At 41.8% G+C, this 24,451-nt stretch overlaps 1 protein-coding gene across 1 annotated transcript; it reads left to right on the top strand.

Annotated features, from left to right (window-relative positions):
* The first annotated feature begins 7,863 nt into the window (after positions 1-7,863).
* On the top strand, positions 7,864-20,735 carry rcor1 (REST corepressor 1). The gene is made up of 13 exons (XM_080751217.1): positions 7,864-8,450; positions 8,550-8,609; positions 10,484-10,564; positions 10,945-10,997; positions 11,304-11,465; positions 11,572-11,690; positions 12,055-12,139; positions 15,214-15,264; positions 15,783-15,986; positions 16,393-16,470; positions 16,930-16,987; positions 17,099-17,370; positions 18,348-20,735. Exons 1-13 carry the CDS (start codon positions 8,267-8,269, stop codon positions 18,390-18,392), a joined length of 1,452 nt encoding a protein of 483 aa, XP_080607343.1. The 5' UTR covers positions 7,864-8,266; the 3' UTR covers positions 18,393-20,735.
* Positions 20,736-24,451: the final 3,716 nt, after the last annotated feature.

Raw genomic sequence — 24,451 nt, forward strand, 5'->3', positions numbered from 1 at the left:
TGTAAAAGATAGGTGTGGAGTACTGTTTATACGGGAGTATAACTGTTTACATCTGAGAGCTCAATAGGTGATGACACTTGTCTTTATATAGTGCTCAGCAGATAGATATCTTGACGGTTCCATATATGGAGTTATAGGTCACCTGTAAAGTCAGACTTAGCAAGATGCACGGTGGCGCAGTGGTTAGCGCTTCAAATATGATTCTTTTGGGGGTCACAGACTTTTTACGGTGTTGTGACAAGAGTTTCAAGGTGTCATCTGAAGAGACACAAGCGTATGCACACTGGGAGAAACCTTTCCATTGTAAACAGCATGACAAGTCATTAGGTCACTAGTTCAAATATGATTATTTTTGGGGTCACAGACTGAAAAGGTTGAGAACTGCTGACCTAACTGACTGAAAATTGATAATTAAAGGAGTTCGCTATATACAATGTTGTCAGTAAAGCCCTCGCCATTATCCACCCTTTCAGGAGGCCAGAGGCAGAGGTAGTTATCACTTCTCCCATAGACAGGCGAGAAGTGAGCACCCACCACCACCTTAGCCCCACCCTCTTGTTTCCCCTCTGTATAGGGTTTTTATAACTGCAATGATATTTGAATGTTTTTCTTTTGTTGCTATTTGTTATGTCCATGAATTGAATACCAAGGACCTCCGACGTCAACAAGACCGTAAAAGGACTTATTTGGGGTGTTCCTTTTAGGCAGGGTGTTTAGCTGTACTTGTACTGTACTACATTGTTATTGTATTTTGACTATAATTGTACTGTTCTCCATTTTTTGACGAATAAAATATTCAATCAATCAAACAATGAAAAGCTTTACATCACTGGCTCTCTTTCCCCTGGAGAAGGCTTTGTAGAGTTGGCCATGAGCGAACACAGGATGAGGCAAGTAGATGCCAACTCATTCTCTTGGCCTTGACAATGATACACAACCAGTTTAAAAAGCAAATAGCCAAGAGTCATGGAAGAACAAGCCCTCTACAGGATACATGGAGCATTACTTCTTCGACATGACCAATCCTGAGGTGTTAGCAGCTGGTGGGAAGGCGGCTGTCATACAGATTGGGCCCTATACTTACAGGGTATCTGTACAATCAGAAGGAGAACGTGAAATACCTGGAGAACGGCATGATTTCCACCCAGAAGCACAAAAGCTTTGTCTTTGTCCCTGAGAAGTCGTCCGGTGACCAGAGGTTGACATTGTCAGGACTGTCACCATTCCCTACCGGTATGTGGCTGTGATGAATAAGCTAAATTCCGATACGTTCCCTCTCTGTATGTTAGTGTCCTTTTGGATGGACAGGATGGGCATCAACCTCTTCACATCACGTAAACATATCTAGATCATCATCATACATGAAACTAGATAGCATTTTTTTAGTTTTTTTTAGAAACGTTTTTCTTTAGTGATTAGGTGCGCGTGGTCTACGTATGTTATTGTTTTTTTCTAGATTGATATTCCTATGCATTAGTTATATTGTTGTTGGTGTACTGACATACTATATTGCTTATTATATTGATGTATTACCTGCTTATTGTCTCCACCAGCCGAAGGCATGGGGGAGAGTATGTTTTCCCCTCCGTCCGTCCGTGTGTCCGTCCGTCCGTCCGTGCGTGCGTCCGTCCGTGTGTGTGTGTGTCCTCGCAGTTTGTGTGCAGCTAATCTCAGTCGCCGTTGGCCCGGTCACTGCCAAAGTGAGCACACACATTCCCTGGATGCCAATCTAGAACCTCTGCCCTAAAGTTTTCAAATGGGCCTTTTCTAGTGCCACCTAGTGGCCGATGTTTGCAAAACACATTTCTGTGCACTACTCTTACAGATTTTGTCCAAAGATCTTACAAATCGGTGGGCAGTATCTCGACAGTCATGTGATCGACACGGATCTGTCCGATTTTGCATATTCCATCCTGATTGGCTAAGATTGGCTTCCAAAGTTTGTAGGATTGAGCCGTTTTGAACAAAATGCCTCAAATCCCAAACGCAAAGTGCAATTATCATGAAATCGCGCACACACGTTCCCACTAGGTCGAGGAAGAAATGCCACTTCACATTTTTTAAATCAGCCTCATGGTGGCGCTATAACAGGCCGATTCGTGGTTTTACCTATAACTCCACCGATCAGTTTCAAACTTTGTAAGCGCACTCCCTAGAGGCCAAGAAAAAACCCTTTCCCTGCATTTTTCACATCAGCCTTTTATAGCGCCACCAGGAGGCCGGCTTATGTAAAACACAATTTTTCCTATTATTCCTTGAGATTTTATCCAAAAATCATGCAAATCGGTACACAGTATCTCTATAGTCATGTGATCAAGTCCGACCCGTCTGATATTTCATATTCCATACTAATTGGCTAATATTGGCTTCCAAAGTTTACGGGATTGCTCAGTTTTTGAACAAAATGCTTCAAAACATCAACGCAGCTTGCGATTACCGTGGAATTTGCCACACATGTTCCCACTATGTCAAGGAATAAATGCTACCCTTTTCATGTTGGCCTTTTATAGCGCCACCAGCAGGTAGACTTTAGGAAAACACATTTTTGGAACACAATGCCTCAAATCATGCATGCAGTGTCCGATTGCCATGAAAGGTCTAAGGTGAAGAACATATTCCAGCCTTTTTACATTGGCCTATTATACAGTAGCACCACCAGGACGCATGGCCTGGTGGAGACCTGTGCTCGGAAGAGCACTGCTTCTAGTTGTAAGTCGCTTTGGATTAAAAGCATCTGCTAAATGCCTAAATTGTAAAACGTATACCGATCATGAGGTGCTGTGTGGGGCTACAAGGACCCCCTGCTGTCTCGTGTCCACACCATGATGCCTGCAGGTGGATGACCATTTTGGCCTGATGTGGAAGAAAAATGGAACTCGTGACGGAGAGTTTGTCTTCTACACCGGGGAGCACGACCACATGGATTATGGCAAGATTGACACCTGGAACAGCCTGAGGGTCGTCCAAACAGAGCAACATGATCAATGGCACAGATGGCACGCTCTCCCACCCACTGATTTCCAGGAACGAGCTGCTCTCTGCAGGTCCATCCATCTGGGCTGTGGAGGAAGACGTGGAGGTGAAAGGCATCCATGCTTACTGCATTTCCCCACCAGTGGACGTGCTGATGAATGCCTTGTCTGAAATGGAGATTCTCCAAATTTGTAAACATGCAGTTCAAAATCAATTACTTGCCTTCATTCACGTGTGCCTGTCCAACTTGTCATACAGAATCTAATATCCTTCCGGGCCGCCGGCGTGGTGGTCCGGGCACCCTGGGCTGCAATGCCAGCCTGACAGTGTGTTTTGCAGGTTCCTGACAACCTTTATATTGTCCTGTAACTTTAACATAGGTAATAAAAAAAAAATCCTTGGGCTACAAATGGCCCCAGAAAACGCCCAAAAAACTGATGAAACTGATGAAAAGTGATGACTCATCACTTTTCATCACTAAACCATCGTTTTCTGGGGCAATTTGTAGCCCAAGCAAGGAATGATTTTTGTGCAAAACAAATGCTTGCAATGGATTCAGCATCATGACAAACCCCAGTTAGACCCCTCACATCCAACTTAAATACCCAGAAAAAAAAATGTTTTCTGGGTATTTTCCTCCTTGTATAGAAAGTCGATGGGAGACCGACTCTAGCGGCTGATAACATCAATTAAGCTGGGTCTCAGAAAGGGTTATCATACCAAAATGTAAACTAGAGACATGTAGGAAGTCAAAAATGTAAAAGATGTACGGTCACCAATTTGTGAAGATATCAGAATTGGCCCCAGGCCTAATGGATGGATGGATGGATGCAAGAATATGTGTCTGTTGTGGCTGTGCTGTGGAGGTCTTTTGGGGACAGTGAGATGCTGGCTGTGGCCGGGTCTCCATGCAGACTGGCAGCCTGTCTACAGATTCCAGCCAATCACCTGGCAGAACTTCAACAATTTACAATTTAGGCATTTGGCAGACGCTCTTAATCTAGAGCGATTTACAATAAGCACGGTAATACATCAATACATCAACATGAATACATCGAATAGTAATCTAAGAAAAAACGTAGGAAGACCAAAAAGCACCTATTCTGATAGAATTTTAGATGTATCCTGAAATTATCGTCCATCATGCACTGGGATCAATTCACCTTTTATTTGCCGAGCTGCTTATCCGGTACAATTTAAACTCATTATAATTCAGTATACAGTCTTTGTTTTACTCTCTACCAAATCTCTTTGCCAAAAGATAGCTGATCTACAAGCTCACAACGCGTTTCAAAATGTTACAATACTTTGTTGCAAGTTACAAAAACAAGTACATCACAATGGATTACAATAATGCTATGTCTGGCTATATACTGTAGGCACTTAAAAATGTAGCTAGCTATTGCTACTAGTTTCTCTTCATTAAAAGTAACCGCTACACTAAAAGTTCTCTTTCAAGCTACACTACAAGTTACTTTGTAGAAAGTAGCTGCGTACATTGAAGCTACTTTGTAACTAATCTTGTTGGCTGAGGACTGAATAAAAAAGCTATAAATGGATGGAGATGTAGGTTTCTCAGATGTGAAGACAAGGCCACCATGTCATTATGATAGTAAGATACCCTCAAACTACTGGGAAATGTAGTTAAGATCAAACAGGGGGTCGGGGACCCCCAGGAGTCCTTGACAGGGTTCCAGCGGGGGTCCCCAGCAGAATGTGTTAATATAGCACATCAGTGAACCATTTAACCCCATAAAATAGCCACAGTGTCACAATGCATTGTGAACTTGTAGATTTATTTCCCCCTTTTTTTTCTGGGACTCATTTTGAGTATTTTTGAAACACTTTAACAAAACAAATGGGGTTCCCTGGCACAATATATTTCCAGATGGGGTCAGCAACCAAATATTAATTTGGGTGCCCTTAACAAAAAGTTTGAGAACCATTTGTTAACACTGTAATACCAGGCAGGTAATGATACCAGGCATTGACGTACAATTGTACAATTTTATTATTTTGTGTTGTATCCACGAGTTTCCAACGCCCCATAGTGCATTGTGCAGACGCTGTGCCGAGCTTCCGGCGCCGCAGCCGAGTGTGATTTACAAGCTCACAACAGGCTGCATCTGCGACGCGACGTGAGCTTGTATGTCTGCTGTTAAACCGGAAGTGTGGTGCAAACAGGTCCAAATAATCTCCAGTAAACTCCCACGGAAACAGGTGGATATAATGTTTAAAAATAATCCAATATGTTGTTCAAATGTCATATTCTGGGATTAAGTGGGATTGTTGAACATCAGTAGGCTGATACTTATATCATTCTTTGTTAGTTTTATATACTATAATATTTGACAAATCAAACAGTCCCATGAAAAAACTACAGGCTATAACTAGCCTGGCTCCAGCCAATAGACCCGCCCACTCTCTGAGTGAACTGCATCTCTTGGTCTGGATGTGTCATATGACGCGTCTCTTGATACGGTATCTTGGCCTACCGACCAATGAAATCAATGCAATACGGAGGAGGGGTGCGTCTAACTTTTGAAAATCAACAGAAACAGTGGAGGGAGGGGTGGCTCACCAAATCAATGAAACATCAAAGACAATGACCTATTTGGTGCATGTCATAGAGGGGAGGGGGAGGAGGGAATGTTTTGTGTGCAAAAGTCAAACACAACCCCTCCCACCAGATCTCTTGTGATTGGGAATTTAAAAATGTAAATCCCCTCCCCTTTTCAATCAAATAGAATGGAGACAACTTCAGACTCAAGCCCCAGCGTAGAGTCTGAAATCAGGCTAGGCTATAACCACACGTCACCACTCTCTCCACAATACCTGCGGAAAGCCTGGTTTCTATTCCAAACGAATTACCGTAGTCTAATCGGTCTAGATTCCCCCTACTGTATCATTTACACCCACACACATTTTTGCACGCACTGTTTAAGTATCCACTCCAGGACCAAGAGCGGATGCAGTATTCTGCATGGAGAAATGGTCACAGTCTAGTCTCTCTCTACAGGCAGTGGTCCTAGTCTAGTCTCTTGTGGTTCCCAAACTTTTTAGCCCCTTTTTAGCCCCTGAGGTGGGGTGTGAAATTTGGTCTTTTTTATTGGCCAAAACTTTTGCCTATATACATACATTCATGAAACCACCTGCTGACCAGCTGTCAGCATTGGTTTAGTGATGAGTTGTCACTTTTCACAGTTTTGTGGGGGCCGTTTTTACCCCAAGGAATGTTTTTCATGCAAAACAAATGCTTGCAATGGATTCCGAATCATGAAAAAACCCTAGTGTGACCTCTCACATGCTACTTAAAACAGATTTTATTTTCCCTTTATAGTAAAGTGAATGGGACCCAAACTGAATGGGACCCTCTCAATGGGACCCAAACTGAATGGGACCCCCTCAATGACAGCCGGTCAGCAGGTGGTTTCATGAATGTATAGACAATATGTTAGGCCAATAAAAAAATATATATACCAACTATCACACTTTAGCTAAAAAAGCCCCCTAGGCTGCCAGACTATCAAAGAGAAATTAGACGTTTGCCCGGGACGCCAACTAGTGAAAATAGACGATCGGGGACTGCATCCCATTAGTCCTAATTTGGTAGGTTTTAGGGTTAGGTTTAGGCATAGATCGGCTATTTTCACAACTTCCTAAACATTTGTTTTCTAATTTATGGAATGTCTTAGATTTTTCTTTGATTTCCGTCACAGACAGACCCCACTCCCAAGGGAAGATAGGCTATGTACCCACTGCACACAAAATGTGGTAGAAACAGAGCTACACTTTCTAACCACCTGCCCACTATACCAAGACATCAGAGACGCATACTTCCCACAGATTACACACACCCGAAGTGATTTTGAAAACTCGACCAATGATGAAAAACTCCCATTCCTACTGGGAGAAATACAACAATGCGCAAACACAGCAGCAAGATTTGTGAACTGTTGCGACAAAAGAAGGCTAGAAACACAACCATCCTAAGGACTACAAACCATGGACTGACATCTAGACCTACTGCACATACAGTATGAAACAGAGCTGATACAAAATACCTGTATTCTGAGGAAAATAATGCTGCTATTTGTACCCTGTATATAAAATGTCACAATGCGACATAGCTCTGTTTACACAATGCTGTACCCCCTCCAACTGTATATATGTTCCCCATTTTCAACTGTTTTTGGAGCTGTGTGGAACACAAGCTCCCTATACGTGGCCGTGTGTGTAGGTATGTGGGTGGGTATGTGGGTGGGTGGGTCTGTGGGTCTGTATGTAGCCTGTATGTAGTAACCCTGGGTGACCAGAGAGGTGCTGTTGAGTCTAGCCTGCCCTGAGCATCAACTGCAATACACACACACACACACACACACACACACACACACACACACACACACACACACACACACACACACACACACACACAGCTCCACTTCGAACAGAGGTTCGATTTTTATTGTAATTGTGATACTTGCTTTGGCAATGTAAACGTATGTTTTCTCATGCCAATAAAGCTCCTTTGAATTGAAAATTGAAAATTGAATTGATTTCATGAAATTGGGAAAAAAACATTGGATTTCGTTTTTGGATATATATATATAGGCTATATATATATATATATATATATATATATATATATTTTTTTTTATTTTATTATTATTATTATGATTATTCATTTTTTTTTTTGGGGGGGGGGTGTTTTTTGAAAATATTTTGAATGATATAATTAAAAAAGAAAATGTAAGAAACAAAAAACTAAGGGACCCACAAATCCGTCCCGACCCAATGCTTGAGAAACAAGGGGCTACACACACACACACACACACTTGTGATTGATTGTGACGTCACTGATGCATCCCTGATAGTCCAGAGAGTAGACTTCTCACTTCGCTGTTTGGAAACACAGAGAGGAGATCTAGTTGTAAAACATTCAGGGAGTTATTTATTAGCTTTTATGGATGGGATTATGTTTTTTATTGGGCTAAAGGGACGCATTGATTCCAGGACATTTATTGAACGGGTCAATTAACCATTTCGTTCAGTATAGAAACATCGGGCAGCAGCTAACTGGCCAACCTGCTACGGTTACTTTCCTAAAGGGCTGTTGAAAGTTAGCCTCGTTAGCCTTTAGCAAGGTGCTAACGCCTTGCCCATCGGGATTCACGGGACGTTGGGCTAACGACGCTAGCCTGCTAGCTGAAACCAGGCTAACCCCTTATCGCGGTGTGTGTGTCTGTAGTTCTGAGACCGAGTTCCCCATTTTTCCCCCTTCCATCCAGCGACCATGCCGGCGATGTTGGAGAAAAGCGGGACGGAGATGTCCGGGAAGAGAAGGGCCAGGAACTCGGTGAATAACAGCAATAACCACGATAATCCCAGAAACAAAAGTTTGTCTGCAGCCACGAACGGCAGCAGCAACAATTCATGGGAGGACGGAAGTTGTGGCTCCAGCAGTGATGATGAACATGGTGGGTAGCCTCGGTCTCTTGTCTACTACTCTCACTTGGACACTTTTGGGTCCTTGAAAGCATCGAAATCGAACCGATCTGTGTTTTGTGTGTGTCTAGGAGGCGGTGGCATGCGGGTCGGGACTCAGTATCAAGCCGTGGTGCCCGATTACGATCCAGGTGAGATTTGTTAACGAAAACTAGCGGAGCTTAAAGACAGAGCTAGAGAGCTCAGAGCCAGTTGGTAGCCTCGAACACAGTCCACGAGTTGAGACTGGAGAAATGAAGGAATCCAGTCATCCATCTTTTTCACTTCATCCCGTTTCTTCTATATATGCCCAGGGTCGAAGTTTGAACTTTGTTTAATTATTGTACTGGCTTGAATTATAGGCGTTAGTGGTGTTTAGATGGAACGAATTGAGTCAAGATTTGGTCCATCTTAGTTTTGCAGCTTAATTGTCCCCACGGGATGATTTGAAAATGCATGCGAATGATCTTGATTATGATGTAATATTGCAGGTGAGATTACTGTAATTGATGATGGATGGCATGGCAAGGGGGGAAATAATTTGGACAAACATTTGCTTTCTAATTCTAACACTAAGCTAACTTGTGTGTGAAAATATGATGACTTTCAGTTGATGTATAGAAGTTTTAAGTTCATTCATGGTTTCAGCACATCTCTGTCCTCCTTCAACTTCCTGTTTTTGCAAATTGTGAAGTTATACACAACTGGTTCTGAAGAAAACAACTAGGCCTGCATCAAGCCAGCTACAGAAAGTTATAGAATGAAATCTTGTTATTTTATATTTTTAATGGTAACTTTTGTAATTCATTAAACACAGATGCAACAGAATAAATTACCCAACAATGTAACCTTTAAAGAAGCTCATTCAGTGTCTAAATAACTTGGCAGTGATGGAAGGCAACAGTATTCAATTGTTTACAAATAAAAGTATAGCAGTCCTAGCATAAATTTGTTTTATTTTTGCTTTACGAAGGTGATTCTACATAATCAGAGGTTATAGAATAGTTAGGCTACATCACAATCACAATCACAATATTACTAATTTGCCAATCACCATTCAGCTCCACATCGGTAATAATGCAATCATTAGCCTAATTCACCTGAAAGTCCCTTTAAAGGAAATTCAATTATTTTGTTTTAAACACACTTTATAATTAAAAAGTAATGGCTGAATACATAATAAAAAAAAAAGACTACTATGTTTTTGGGGATGGGGCTCAATGATGCAGTGGGGTCACTGATTTTGACTGGAAGAGTATTGGGTGGGTGGTAGGGAGTGGGGGGCACACCAGCTGCACACACACACACACACACACACACACACACACACACACACACACACACACCTGGCATTCAGGCTTGCAGTCACTCAAAGGACACAGTTTAAACAAGTATTTCCTAAACAGAAGATTACAAAAAAATTATAATTTAAAAAAAAGTAGTGAAAATTGGCTATTTTTGCTTGTTTGGGTCCTGGAGAGATGCCAAATTTCTCTTTTGGGTCTCAGCTGAGGAAGTTTGGGAACCAGTGTTTTAAACCCCTAATAATTTACAGTCTGCAGTTCTAGAGCTCAGATGTTTATTTTGAAGAAAACTGATTGTGCAATTGTTTGTCTCCATTCTGAATTCTTTGTTACCTATAGGTCGTTGTTGTATTTGACACCCGAGAGACTTGTCATTGCATTAAGCCAAAGAAAAAATGGCACAGAAATACAGAAAATATACAGATTCTATGTTGTGATTGGTTAGGGGCCATCTGCATCCCACTGTGAAAAGGGACTTTTCCCTTGTGCGCTCAGTAAAGGTCTCCCAGATTGCTTTCAGGCGTTCTTCTGTAATGAAAATGTATATATCTTATTATTGCTTTAATTTCATGTGATGTGAATAGGTATGTCCAAAATTAAAGCTGCTCTTGTGAATGCACCCAACAGTATGTTGACATGATTGGTATGTAGCATGCATTTGGGACACAGCTATGTTGCTGTACCTGTTGCGACACATCCTAACATTTCCTGTGTGATTCCAGAGGTGGCCAAGGCGGCTCAGCAGAGAGACAACCTAGGCATGCTGGTCTGGATTCCCAGTCTGACGCTTTCTGACAACAAACGTAAGATATCAAGGAAACCACTTCTTCAAACGTTTTCTACATCACTGTTGTTAATGTTTCTCATCATAGGACGTTCATATCATGTGAATTCATTTTTATATTTGAATTCCTGAAAACAAAACATGAGTCTTCCAACCCCTGCAAAATCTTTCAAACGTTTTCCAAAACAATGTGTAAACAAAAAAACTAACAGATCTTCTAACAGAATTTCTAAAGTTTTTCACCAAGTACAGAACAAATAGTCAAAGAGTGTGTGTGTGTGTGTGTGTGTGTGTGTGTGTGTGTGTGTGTGTGTGTGTGTGTGTGTGTGTGTGTGTGTGTGTGTGTGTGTGTGTGTGTGTGTGTGTGTGTGTGTGTGTGTGTGTGTGTTTCTTCCCCAGTGGATGAATACATTGCCATTGCCAAAGAAAAGCACGGTTACAACATGGAACAGGTACGATTCCTAATTGGTCGAGTGTCAGGAGTCCAAATATGTCATTATATGCTAATTCTTATGAAAGTAGCAGATCTACAAGCTCGTAACACATTGCACCTCAAGCTTACAGATCAGCTATTTGTTACGTACAATGAAGTATGTAGAGCACAAGTGGTAAAAGTCTGTGAATAACGTCCCCCTCTTCAGAGCAACACAACTGGCCGTCTGTTGAAAATCTCCATTGCAACCTCTGCACTTATCATATGTATTTATTATATCCATTTACCTAATTCATGCCATTGATCCGTTTGTGCATGTCTGCAGGCCCTGGGGATGTTGTTTTGGCACAGACACAACATAGAGAAATCTCTGGCAGACCTACCGAACTTCACCCCATTCCCCGACGAGTGGACGGTGGAGGACAGGGTTCTATTTGAACAAGGCTTCAGCTTCCATGGAAAGACATTCCACCGCATACAGCAGATGGTAGGATAACACACACACACACACACACACACACACACACACACACACACACATACACACACACACAGATATAGTGACACTATCCAATGTGCTAATTCTTCTATAGCTGCCAGATAAGTCCATAGCCAGTCTGGTGAAATTCTACTACTCCTGGAAGAAGACGCGCAGTAAAACCAGCCTGATGGACAGACATGCGCGCAAACACAAGAGGGAGCGAGATGAGAGGTGAGGAATGTACCTCAATATATTTCAAAATCACTAATTGAGAAAATCCTTTCAAGTCGAGTATTGCAGTTTCATATCAATCTATTCAAGTAAAGAATCATGGTTTATTTTGTTTCATAACTCTCTGTTCAAGTATAGAATTATAGTTCCTTTTGTTTCATAACGATCTCTTGAAGTAAATAATCAATCTTTTTTAAATGTTTAATTACATTTTGTTAATTACATTTTGTTAACGACCAGTGCAGGGACAGGTTATCATGGTTATTGGTTAGTAATTGACGTTTAATAACCACTTCATATAGAGGGTACACACTTAACCATCATCTCACATTGACCAGAACAATTTGTGTGTATGTGTGTGTAGTGAGGATGAGGCAGAGGACAATACTGGCACTGCCCGCCCTCCTAGTGACACAGAGTATGAACCCACCAAGGACGACAAAAAGGAGGTTAGTAACGAAACGTTTCTTTCATGTCCTGTTGTTGGCTGAGTAAAACCTAATTTATACTGAGTTGTACGATGTGTCACGTGGCCAAAATAGGGACGCCAGGTTGACAGTTCTTTAAGTCCACTTGAATATGATGTCCTCTGGTATGTACAGTTTTGTACCACCTAAACAACGTATCTCAAAGGCTGTTGAAAATGTGCACCAACAGGAGGAAACCTATCGTTGCTGTCGGGCAGAAACCTTGTATCCCCATAATTTGACTTTTTATGGGTTTTTCCCCCTAAATGAATGCCCTACTTCAGGGGTGGGCAATTATTTTTTCCATGGGGCCAATAGAAAATATTTTCTTTTTTTTTTGCCACTTTAGCAATTTCTGACCACCTGCTTGTTATTGAGACAACATCCAATGAGCACGCACACGTACTGATGTACGCATTGCGTCCATATGTACTTGAATAAAAAACTGCAGTCCATGCAAAATGAGAAAATGTGTTTATTTTGTAATTTGCCATTAACCCTACAAGGGCCGGTCAGAGTGAACCAAAGAGCCGCACAATGCCCAGGTCCGCCCTACTTGGTCGTATAAGAGTGTCGCACAAAAGTAATGAAAATAGTCGAACGACAATGCATCGCGATGTCATGTGACGCATTGTGATCTTGTAAATCGCTATTTTCTTTTAGTTTTTGAAGGTTTTGAAGGTCAAAGTGCTTAAGTGTGTCGGTGTGTTTCATAAATATTGAATCAGTGAAAAATATGAAAAAGAGTGGGTGACTACATAATAACTGCATTGGATCCATTGGAACACAGGTTATTTTTTGCCAGACCCAGGGGGTCGGCCTACAAAAGGCTTTGTCGGTCTGTCGCAGACCTGCCAACCCATACGCATTTTGCGTAGTAAGCACGCATTTTTAGTCTCTGTACGCAGGTACGCAAACTCCTCTAACGGCTACGCATTATCGGGTGATGGTAAAGTGAGGCAAACATTTTTGCTCCATGCCGTGTAGTTCCTCCCAGGCACCACATGAATGGTGTGTGAATGGGGCGCATGGCGCTGGGGAGCACTAGAACGGAAGCGATGCTCGTTTTATCGACAGAAGAAGAATGATTGGCGGACTGTTTGTTTTGGTAATAGAGTTATAGAAGAAGGTTTTGGTTTAGTTCAGCATGCACGCATCTCACAGCGACGCAGACGAGTTATCGATCGGATACATAACGGCGATATTAATCAGATTAATGTAGATGATACGGAGAAGGGCCGTGGTGTTGCGCGAGGCGATGCACAGCGACTGTTCGCCCTGTAGTGCTGCCAACGAGTCTAACAGGTAATAAACTTTTAAAACCCTCCTCTGAGGTGAATTCACATGTCATAGCAGCCACGATGGTGAGAATTGGTGAAATCTTGTACTATGCCTAACCTAACCCTATCTGGCGACGCTGGTGAAACGAAACAACGAGCTGCTCCGGTCCGCCTGGAGTTATACTTCGTCATACGACGGTTTTGCAGCGAGCAACCAGTCGGAAAATGTCAAAACGTGTGACCCATCGAGTATGAATGAATGAATGAATTAGGCCTATGTGTATTGTCAAAAACATTAACAGTGAACACATTTATCACCTGTGAATATATGAATGACATTAATGGTCTATCAGTATCAACAATGAGTAGCCTACAGCCTATATGAATGAATATACAGACTAGGCTGTATGTGATCTATACACAATGTAGGCCTATATATCAATTAATGGATGGAATAGAAACCTACATGAGTTGAATACTTTCAACTTAATGCAAATCATGCACAGAAAGGTGGTTTTATTTAGGCTGCTCAATGAACAATGTTTAACAAAGACACAGGTAAATATTTAAAGGTAAATAGCCTACCTGACAATGTAAAGCTATTTTGCTATTTGAATAACATGATTATGTTGATGTATGTTCATTCATTAAGTCACTGGTGAGACTGTTTTGCTAGTCTATTGTTAACTAACTCTGAGCAAGTGCAGTTAGTATATTTTATTAAAGATTTGTCAACAATATTGCCAAAGCAACATTACTGTATTGCCTGGTAATACTAGCCTACTTTTTCTCCTGACCAAATGGCATTTTTATTTAAAAGGTTGTTCTAACATCTTGCCTCCTCCTATTAGTGTAAGTCAAGACATGCAATGTGCTACATTTCTGGTGTGAAATTTTGTTAACATAACTGTAAAGGTCCCACCCAAAAAGGTGCATGGAACCCCCCAAAATATACGCTGTTTTGTGCGGGAAAACAACAAAAATTGCAACGCGGGCGCCGCGCGGGCGCCGCGCGGGCACTTCGTGCCCACGCATGAGTACTCAAAAGAATTTGCCAGGGTTGGCAGGTCTGTCGGTCGGTCGGTCGGCCCCTCTTTTCCTCAGTGTGCCTGTGTTTGCCTCTGACTGCTCATCTGCCCCTCCCTTCCCTTGCTCGGCTGATTGCCTTGAGTGCCGTCACCTGTACAGGACCAGCTGAGTTGAGTTGGCTGACGAGCTGCTGACACTATAAATTCCTCAGCCCATCTACAAGCTCAGAAACATTTCCAGCTGCTCAGCCTATACAATCCTGTGTGTTCATGTGTTAGTTCAGTGCCATACTAGTGAAAACAGCCGATCTACAAGCTCTTGCTATTAAGTGTTGAAAATGTTCCGCCTCAACTCTGTCAGAGTTCCCCTTAAATTTGTTAACAATACAGGCTCTCCTGATGAGCGCAACCTTTGTTTCGTCAATAGCCCTGTGCAGGCTCTAATGGCTTTCACATCCACTAAGGAATACTTCCTTAAGTTGCATGATCCACCCCCCCCCCCCCCCCCCCCCCCCCTTCCTTGCATTCTGATTTTCATTGCGGGTCTGGCAGAACCAGGTGACCTGGTCTAGTTTCCCTATTTCCTGAAAAGTTACCGTTTGGACGGAAGGATTTTCAGTCAACAGGGATAATATGCATATATCGTTTGTTAAAGCCTTTTTCAATGTGTTCATTTCTATTGTGACTGAAATCAGCCCGCATTATGAAGCTGTCAGCTTGCTCAATATTGGAGTTGTTTTTGTTCCAGCTGGGCTCTGGTTCAGAGAAGGCAGAAACCAAACCAGCTACAGGACAGAAGGTAAACATGGCCATCTACATTTTAATTCATTCATTGTTTTTGCACAATGGTGTCGTGTGAATATAGTGGAAATAGCAGGCTATTTTTTATTTAATAGGGATCAATTAATATTCAATAATTGTTTTGATATATTTTGTATAATTTATTCAATTCATTTGTTTTACTGTTGTCCCCCTATATAATATAATATAATATAATATAATATAATATATTACCCCTATTGTATCTGGGTGTTGGACATTCTCACTGTTGTTATACAGTAGTTGTGAAATACAGACACTGAGAGTGTGACCGACTTTGCTTAACTATTCAAAACAATTCCACAATTCTTCAAAAGTAATCAGTAAATTAAACATAATTTCTATTAAAAAAGTAAATAAAAAAATTATTAAGAAGAAGTAAAAATAGCAGATCTACAAGTCTCACTGATCCTGTAGATCCTTTTCAATATTTTGGGTCCCAGACAAACATCTGTTTGGGAACCACTGGTTTAAATGCCATTCTCCTCTCTCCTCCAGCCTGCCAGTGTACCAGAGAAGCCCACCCATGTGAAGAAGGAAGTTCAGCCTCTGTCAGGGAAAAGTCTTCACAGAGCCAAGAAGAAGCCTCCTAAAGGCATGCACCTGAACCAGGCAGACGTAGCAGCCATGTCTTCTAGCGCCCCCGCTGCCATTGGGGTCATACGTCAACTAGACGGTGAACTGGTCACAATTAAGAGACAGGTGAGACGGAGTGTGTGTGTGTGTGTGTGTGTGTGTGTGTGTGTGTGTGTGTGTGTGTGTGTGTGTGTGCGTGTGCGCGTGTCCCTTTTGTGTGTCATGTACATACATAGTACCAGTGTTTCTCAAATTGCAAGGTCTCCCCTTAACTCTGACAGTGTACAAATCGAACCAAATGGACCTGTTGGGGTTCATTTGGTTCCATTTGTACACTATCAGAGTTACAGACTTGTATGGGTCCTACTTGGGTATGATGACATGGTTATCTTGTATCTGCATTTTGCTTTAAATTATGATTTGCTCCAAATGAAATAGAACTCATGTTAGGCAAGGCAGGCGGTTTGAAAGCTGAGAGGGAGACAGGTCTTGGGCTGTCATCCTGTATCCTAACATGGTATTTCCTGTTTAGATACAGACCATTAAACAGAGCAACAGTGCTCTGAAGGACAAACTCAACCCAGGACTGGAAGACTTCAGAGTACCAGAGGTTAGTACACGCACGAGTATTTCATTGGCAAGGAGTGGGTCCAACCTGGGTGTGTGTAAAACACGCTGAAGTTTAAATTAAATAAATCACAGGCTAATTTGATAAAAGGTGTGTTTATTAGGTATGTGTGTAAGTATAAATATCTGCAAGATATCTATTAGAGAAGGGCTGCTAGGTGTAACTCTCGTTTCTGATATACACTTTTCTACTGGGGATTTTCCATAAATGGATATCACTTTATATCAAATTAGCCTGTGATTTAGAATACACTACAATTACCTCAACACATCCCTTTATCAGTTAAATTATTTGCGTAGTTACTGCACTCGTAGTTAGTGCAGCTCCCAAGCCGCGATGGGCTTGACCGTTTTACACAAACCCTGGTAAGATCCACTCCTCGCATTTCATTGCCATGTAACAGAGAGGTCAGATGTTTCATGATGCCTTTGTTGTGGTCAGGTGAACCAGAAGTTCAACACCAGGTGGACCACAGACGAACAGCTGTTGGCCGTACAAGGTAAGTACAGCAAGAGTGACCCAAGTTTCCTCGAGGCCTGAAAATCTCCCAGTGGTAGCGCTAGAGGAAAGTACGAACGTGCAAATTTCAACTCCTCCCGTTGGTTTGCAGCCATCAGGAAGTACGGCCGCGACTTCCAGGCCATCTCGGACGTGATCGGGAACAAGTCGGTGGTCCAGGTGAAGAACTTCTTCGTCAACTACAGGCGGCGGTTCAACCTGGACGAGGTCCTGCAGGAGTGGGAGGCCGAGCACGGCATGGAGACGGGGAGGGCGGAGGACGACAAGATGGAGGTGATCCCCACCTCCTCGCCGGAGGAGCAGGGCGGAGCCATGGCTGGGGGCGGGGCCATGGCCCCAGACACCCCAGAGGAGCAAAAGGAGGTGAGGAGGAGGAGGAAGAAGGAGAACACCATTTAATTGTCTTTGTTCGATTACGATTTATTCTACACCAGTGGTTCTAATTGTTTAGAATTTCTAGGACTACCCAGTTTGATATATGCATTAGGCAACAGATCCTCCATTTGATTACAATTCTTTTTTTTTTTACCAGTCTACACAGTAAAATCGTCATTTAATTCAAACTAGTCCTTACCCGTTCAAAGATATGAGCTCCGAAATGATGTGCAGTGTGTGGGTTATGGGGTGTGCACTGTGCACACAGTATATGAGGGATGGAAAGTAACTTTCTGGTGCTTGCATGATAATATGTAGGAGCATCAATGTAAGAAAGTTTAAAGGCTACAGAGATACTGTGTACCGATCTACATGACAACATCTGAAAGAGGGCCAGCCAACACCCCCCCCCCCCCCCCTGCCCCGCCCACACACACACACACACGCACGCACGCACGCACGCACGCACGCACACACACACACAGAGCTGGTTAAACATGTTGCCCCATGCTAGATGCAGAATAGATATGCCTCATGCTAGATGCAGAATAGATAGTAGTTACACCATAAAAATGCTAATAAACAGCATATGATTTGTGAAAGTGACAAACGGGCTTCACAGTTATGTCAGGTGTGTTCATATGCTAATGGTGATGCGATTTCAGATCAATTGCTCCAGCCACTGAGGAGAAACGCTGTGACAGACAGACAGACACTCACTCAGACAGACATTCGCAAAATTATAGTATAGATGGTGCAAATACTTGGGTCCATTTGGTTCCATTTTTACACTCTCTGAGTAGTTTGTCCCGCAAGGGCCAGCACAGTGGCCTTGTATCGTTTCTTGGTATCCTCTGCTGATCTATTCTACCCTGCTTTGAAGTACTTTATTCTACTCTAATCTGATATACTCTTGCGCTTGTACTCAATTTTACTGTGTTTTTTGTATTTTTAATCCTGTGTAGGACTCCTCCTCTCCAGTCGACTCCCAGAAGCCACTGGCCTCCTGAGACTGCAGCCATCTTGGATTGGACCTCCTCTCTCTTATTTATCCACTCCCCTCATCGCTACTCTCTCTCTTCTCTCTCTGTTTGATATGAGGAGCCAACAGCTATGATCTTTGACCTAATGAACATTAGCACACCTCCCAGTGGTCATTTCCTGTTACCATCCCTGTACTGACCTTTTAGGTTGGACACTACAAAAATCCCAGTTCCCTCCCCTCCGTTAGCACAGCGAAACATGTGCTGAGTCCACAGCTGACACCAAATACAGGCCGGCAGAGAGACGGGTAGATGCAGACACAGGTAGACAGACGAATGGATAGATGGGAAGATTGTAGGAGGGGAAAAGACGGCGCGGGACGACTTACAGATGGAAAGACAAACAGACATTAATCTACAATGATGGAAGGTTGATTGATTGATTTTAGTCAATGAACGATGTCAGGTAAACAAAGAATCATATTTTAATTATTTTATTATTAGGGTTTTAAAGTGTTTGATATTGAACGCATTGCTTCTGGAACTGACTGGTCTCGGAGACCAACAGCAACTGTCAAAATCCATTGTGGACACTGATCATTTGATTGAGTTGTTGTCCAGTGATTGATAAGCAGGGATACTAGAGGCACTTTATCCCATTGATCATCTGTCATCACACCCACGTCGACCTATAGCGACAACTGTTGAACAATTGTAACTAACTGAATATTGATGCTTGAGGAGTTTCATTTCAAAATGCTGCAATGCTTCCCGCTTAACGTCTGTTTTACATGCTGTTCTTTAAAATCAGGATTTCACTAATTTCTATTTTTTGAGACTTCTCAGCTAGAAGCGTGACCCGCTCCGGTAATCGTTCGTCTTTATTCTTTTTTTGAGTACTAATACAAGTTCAGGCACTGAATGACCCCTTTGAGTGTACAGAAAAAAATAGGTCTAACTTTAGAATTCACTACAGCCATTAGCATGAGAAGCAGCTCACAGCCACCCAAACAATATAAAGCCATGTACAGTACATGTCTTTTGGTTTGCAATTGTTTCCATCACAAATAAACTCACCTACAAGAACTGGCGTCTGACATAAGAAGTTGAATAAATGCAACATGCATTTCATTTGTACACTATGCAGCACTTTGTTTGGTTAATCTTTAAACATGCTTTACTAAATAAATTGACTTCACGCGACCAATGGGCTCATTATTGTATGTTATATGATACGGCTCGAGCTTCAACTCACTTTGGTTTTTAATGTTTCAGTCCAACAGAGAACTCCACATGGACGTATACTTGACCATTTGATTCCATTTGTACACTCTTAGGAGTTAGATTTACTGTGTAGCGGTTTCAGTGTTTGCTCTGAGGAATTGGCTGTTGATGTGAGTGCATAGGCAGATATTGGTTTGGATTTTTTATAATGTTTTATTTCAGATAGTAGAGAGAGACGTGGGTGGGACGAGATGAGAGTTCAGATTTTAATTTGTTTCCTTGCGCTCACTAGGAGCATGATGGTGATGCTGAGCCAAAAGGCACCCCAAAACCATGCGACCATTATGTTACAGGACGGAGTCTTCAGCCACATGGACACTAACTGGGAAATTGGTCATTTTTGAAATGAAACTCTTTCTCGTACATTTCTCGTCATTAGTTTTCAAGTTTTTAAACTGATGTGAGTTTGTGTTCAGTTTAGGATCAATCCCAATCTGCCGTTTGGGACCTAAAAAGGGTTTCATGTTTTCTTCTAGTGACATAGAAGGACTTCTTCAATGGCGGAATAATGTGTTATTAAACTTTATGGATTTGTCAAGGTAAAAGAAACTTGTATGGTGGGCGGTGGCTAGAAGAACCGATGCAAAACTGTCCTTATATTTTATTACTTGGGGATCAGGGAAGGAAACTCATTTGCCTGCCACAGTGGCTGGTACATGTTCATCCCATAATACACCAACTATGTTTACCAGGTGCCTACATTTTTAGAGTAGGAAAAAAAAGCCCTAATGATGTAGATGAAATAAAATGCTCGTAGCATAATTTTTGGAGTCTCCATATCAGCTTTTTACCTTTTTATTTATTTATCCAGTTCTCTAAGCACAATTGGTAAACCATCCTGGTCACGTGAATTCACAAGCAGAACGGTCTGGCCCAAAGCGTGTTTTGCAGAAACCAAATAGTGGAAGAGCCCATCGGCGTATGTCAACCACAGGGCCCTGATTTGGTTAGGGATGGGACAATATGAAAAATTCACTTGACGATTATTGTGACCAAAGAAATAGATATTTACTATATCGTGATAATTACATAGATAGATAGATACCTTTATTATCCCAAGGGGGAAATTCAGTTATCCTGGTGCTGAACATTTGCCAAAATTGCAGATCTACAAGCTCACAACACGTTGCAACTGTGAGCTTGTAGATGGGCAATTTCTTGGCAAAGAGATTTGGTAGAGTGAAAGAAAGTCTGAAGTACGTTATTTCTGGGTCTGTTTTTTATTTATTTATCCCAGTGCATGACGGAGGATAATTTCACGATAAATGTAAACCTCCACGATAGGATTATTGTGAGTGTTTTTTATCACGATAACGATTATTGTCCCATCCCTAGTTTTGGTTCCTGTAAAACGCCCACCCAGTGCTTGGGACCAGATCGGTCTGAAGAAGACGCACGATGATGTGAATCCCCACGACCGGGATGGTTTACCAGGCAAGGAGCTGCACACTGGAACGCATTATTACTCTAAGAATTGGAAAAGTGGTTCTCAAACATTTTCATGTCAGATGCAAATATTTGAGTTTTCATGTCAGAAGCAAATATTTGAGTTACAAATGTTCACTTTTAAAAAGATATATTCAAAGGGAAAGAAATCTTAATTTTTCCAAAATAGCAGATCTACAAGCTCGCACTGCTGCACCCGGTGCCGCGCTGTGAGCTTGTATATCTGCTATTTTTCAATAGCTAAAACATACAATTATTCCAGGTCTATGGATTATGAAAGGTATAAGAGTGGTGGAACACTCAGCCCGCTTGGTGACAACAGTCGGCACCACCGAGGCAGAACACTACAGCCCTTTATATTAAGTTGGGAACTAGTTAGGCAAGAAGAGGTCAAATGATGAATGTGCGCCGTCTGAAATGGTCTTGAGTCATGAGAGGCACTGCAGAGCGACACTAGGCAACTACGCTTCAGAAGCTATGATATTAGATAGTTTATTAAACCGTTTTTCAATTAGTTTGAGTCTTTTTTTTTATTGTAATATGGTGCATTTGTCAGTGCACTATAATGTGTTCACAGTTAATCTGGCACAGTTGAAATTGTAAGATAGATTTCATATCCACACAAAATACTAGACTTGTATATGAAATACTAGTTTTGTAAACAATAGTTTATTATTATTTTGCAAAGCCACATATATAACCTTGCTGGCCACAGTCAAGCACCCTCCTCTTATCCTTTAGAGCGTTTCCCTACAAACCTTGCCTGATTTAAACTTGCCAAAAGCATGGTAAATATAGCTGATGTACAAGCTCACAACGTGCCACGTCCGATGTGTTGCCTGTAGATCGGTATTTATGACAGTATGAGTATTAATCAAGAATAACTTGCTGTAGGGCCAAACATTAACCAGCTGTTGGTTTCCCGCTCTCTTGATTTCAGTGTGATGAATTACCATAGATTTATGCCTCATTCACACTACAGATATATAGTTGAACGTTTAGCTTGCTTGGTCAATGTAATCTCAATGGAAACCAGCTTTAAAGCTTCCAAACCTTCGTTTGGTGTGTGTCCTGTATCTTTAAAGCTGGTTTCCATTGAGATAACATTGACCAAGCAAGCAAAACGTTCAACTATATATCTGCAGTGTGAATGCAGCATAAGGTTGTGGATTATTAAGGTGTGTTTTATTATTTTGTAATGGATTGTATTTATGACAATTTGAGCTGGCCATCTTTGATGACCAAAGTGTAATGATGGCCAGATTTCTGCCAGACATGTAAACAGCAGGAAGTGAAAAATAAAAAGTAAAAAAATATAATTTAGTCAGGGTTTTGTTTGGTGTATGTCGGTGTTACGCAGAAATAGTGTGAGCTTTTAGATCTATGTTTGCTATTTTTGTAGAATGTTTATATTTGTACCCATTTTGAAAACATTTGATAAAATGTTAAGAGACCAGGTGACCAGGTGGTTATCAACCCCAGCATCCCTATTCTGGGGGAAATCACTGGAAATGGCAGAAGTTGTGACACGTAGATCTTGTAGATCTGCTGTTTTCAGCAAAGCTATTTGATGTAGAGTAAAAACAGAAAACACACTGGTATAGACTAGAGCCCTGAGGGACTCCGCTCAACAATATATGGGGTTTGTAAGTGGATAATGCAATGATAGTTCCTGCTGTTTGTCTTGGCAGAGTGTTGGAGACATATAATAGTTATATATAAGAGAATGTATACACAACGCCTGTGAGCATGTATATCTGCTATTTTCACAATCGTGTTATACAAAATGTAATGCCTCAACTCTTAGTGCTCCTTTTAACTGGGGGGTCCCCAGTTAAAATATGATTATTTTGGGGGTCGTGGCCTGAAAAGGTTGAGAACCACTGCTGTAGGAGACCGGAGTTCAAATCCTTTGTAGGACATAAAAGTTATGAACGTGAGTCAATAGGGTTACTATCAGGCACATGCACACACATAGGCATCAAAGGGGGCTTGCCTTGACCCCCTGCCATTTTTCCTGTCTGTAAAAGTTCCCTCTCCAGACCATGAAAGTTGCACTTACTAGTTTGAAAGAAATGAAAATGCCCCCCTTTCCATTGAACGCAGCATTCAACTCTCCTGAACTTCATTTTATGTTGAAATAATTGCATCTCCATTATTGGCTTGAATCGTGATTACAGTATACAGTAGCCTAAGCCTATACTTAGTTGAATGCGGCATCACACACCGAAAATAGTCGATCTCCAAGCTCACGACATGTCGCGTTACGGCACCTTGTGAGCTTGGAGAACAGCTATCCTCTGTATTTTCAAGTGCCCTTTTCGAAATTTCAGCCCCTAATTCAGGGGCGGGCTGGCCATCTGGCATACAGGGCATTTGCCCGGTGGGCTGGTAGGCTAGGGGGCTGGGGGGGCTGGTGGCAAGCCTACTGCATATTGAGCAATCAAATACAACTTGTTTGTCCAATTCTCAGATCAATATGCTTATTTTCTATTCATTAGCTAACTATAGCCAAAGTTCCGACACATTTTGGCACTATAATCATGTTCATACTCCGCTTGTTGGTGGTGAGAACTGTACGCTAACTTATACAATTTATGAATTGTGTAGTTGTGTAGTTATCATTTATGTTGTCTGTAAAAGTTGTGGTATTAAACGCTTGTGTAGTTATATGTGCCGCCCTCAACCGGTAGAGTATCTTCGGGCACGCTGGTTGTGGGGGCTGGTCTGGTCAAGATGCCAGGGCTGAATTTTAGTCCCAGTCCGTCCCTGCCCTAATTTGTAAAACAAATGTAACAGACGCAGGTGTTGTGACAGACTGTTCATGCTGGTACCTGCTTGCTGGGAAAGGTTCTTGCTCCAGGCAACACTATGTCAAATCAATGATATGGTGATATACTGTGTAGTATACACACACACATAAACACACATGGCTTCCACCGTCGACCTGGATCTTGCTGAACCGGAACATACTGTATGTCTTTGCTTAAGGCCTACTAACATACTAACAGTCTATTATACTCGAGCCTGGATACACTATAGCAATGCAGTGTGAACGTGTATTTATTATTACAAAGCCTTACTCTTATTTATTCACAAAGACAATGAGAAAACAGCATTTGATCACACTTTAACCACAATATACTTTGTTTACTGGGGTTCCCCAGGGGTCTCTATACTTGGGCCCCTCCTTTTGTCCCTCCACACCAAATCTCTTCACTTAAATTACAAGAACTACAAGCTCACAACATTTCACGTGACGTGGATATATTTCTAAAAATTAAAAGTTGAACCATTGTGTGTGTGTGTGTGTGTGTGTGTGTGTGTGTGTGTGTGTGTGTGTGACATATTTGCCT

Source organism: Nannobrachium achirus (genome assembly GCF_963921795.1).
Source record: "Nannobrachium achirus genome assembly, chromosome: 20".
Taxonomy (NCBI): Eukaryota; Metazoa; Chordata; class Actinopteri; order Myctophiformes; family Myctophidae; genus Nannobrachium; species Nannobrachium achirus.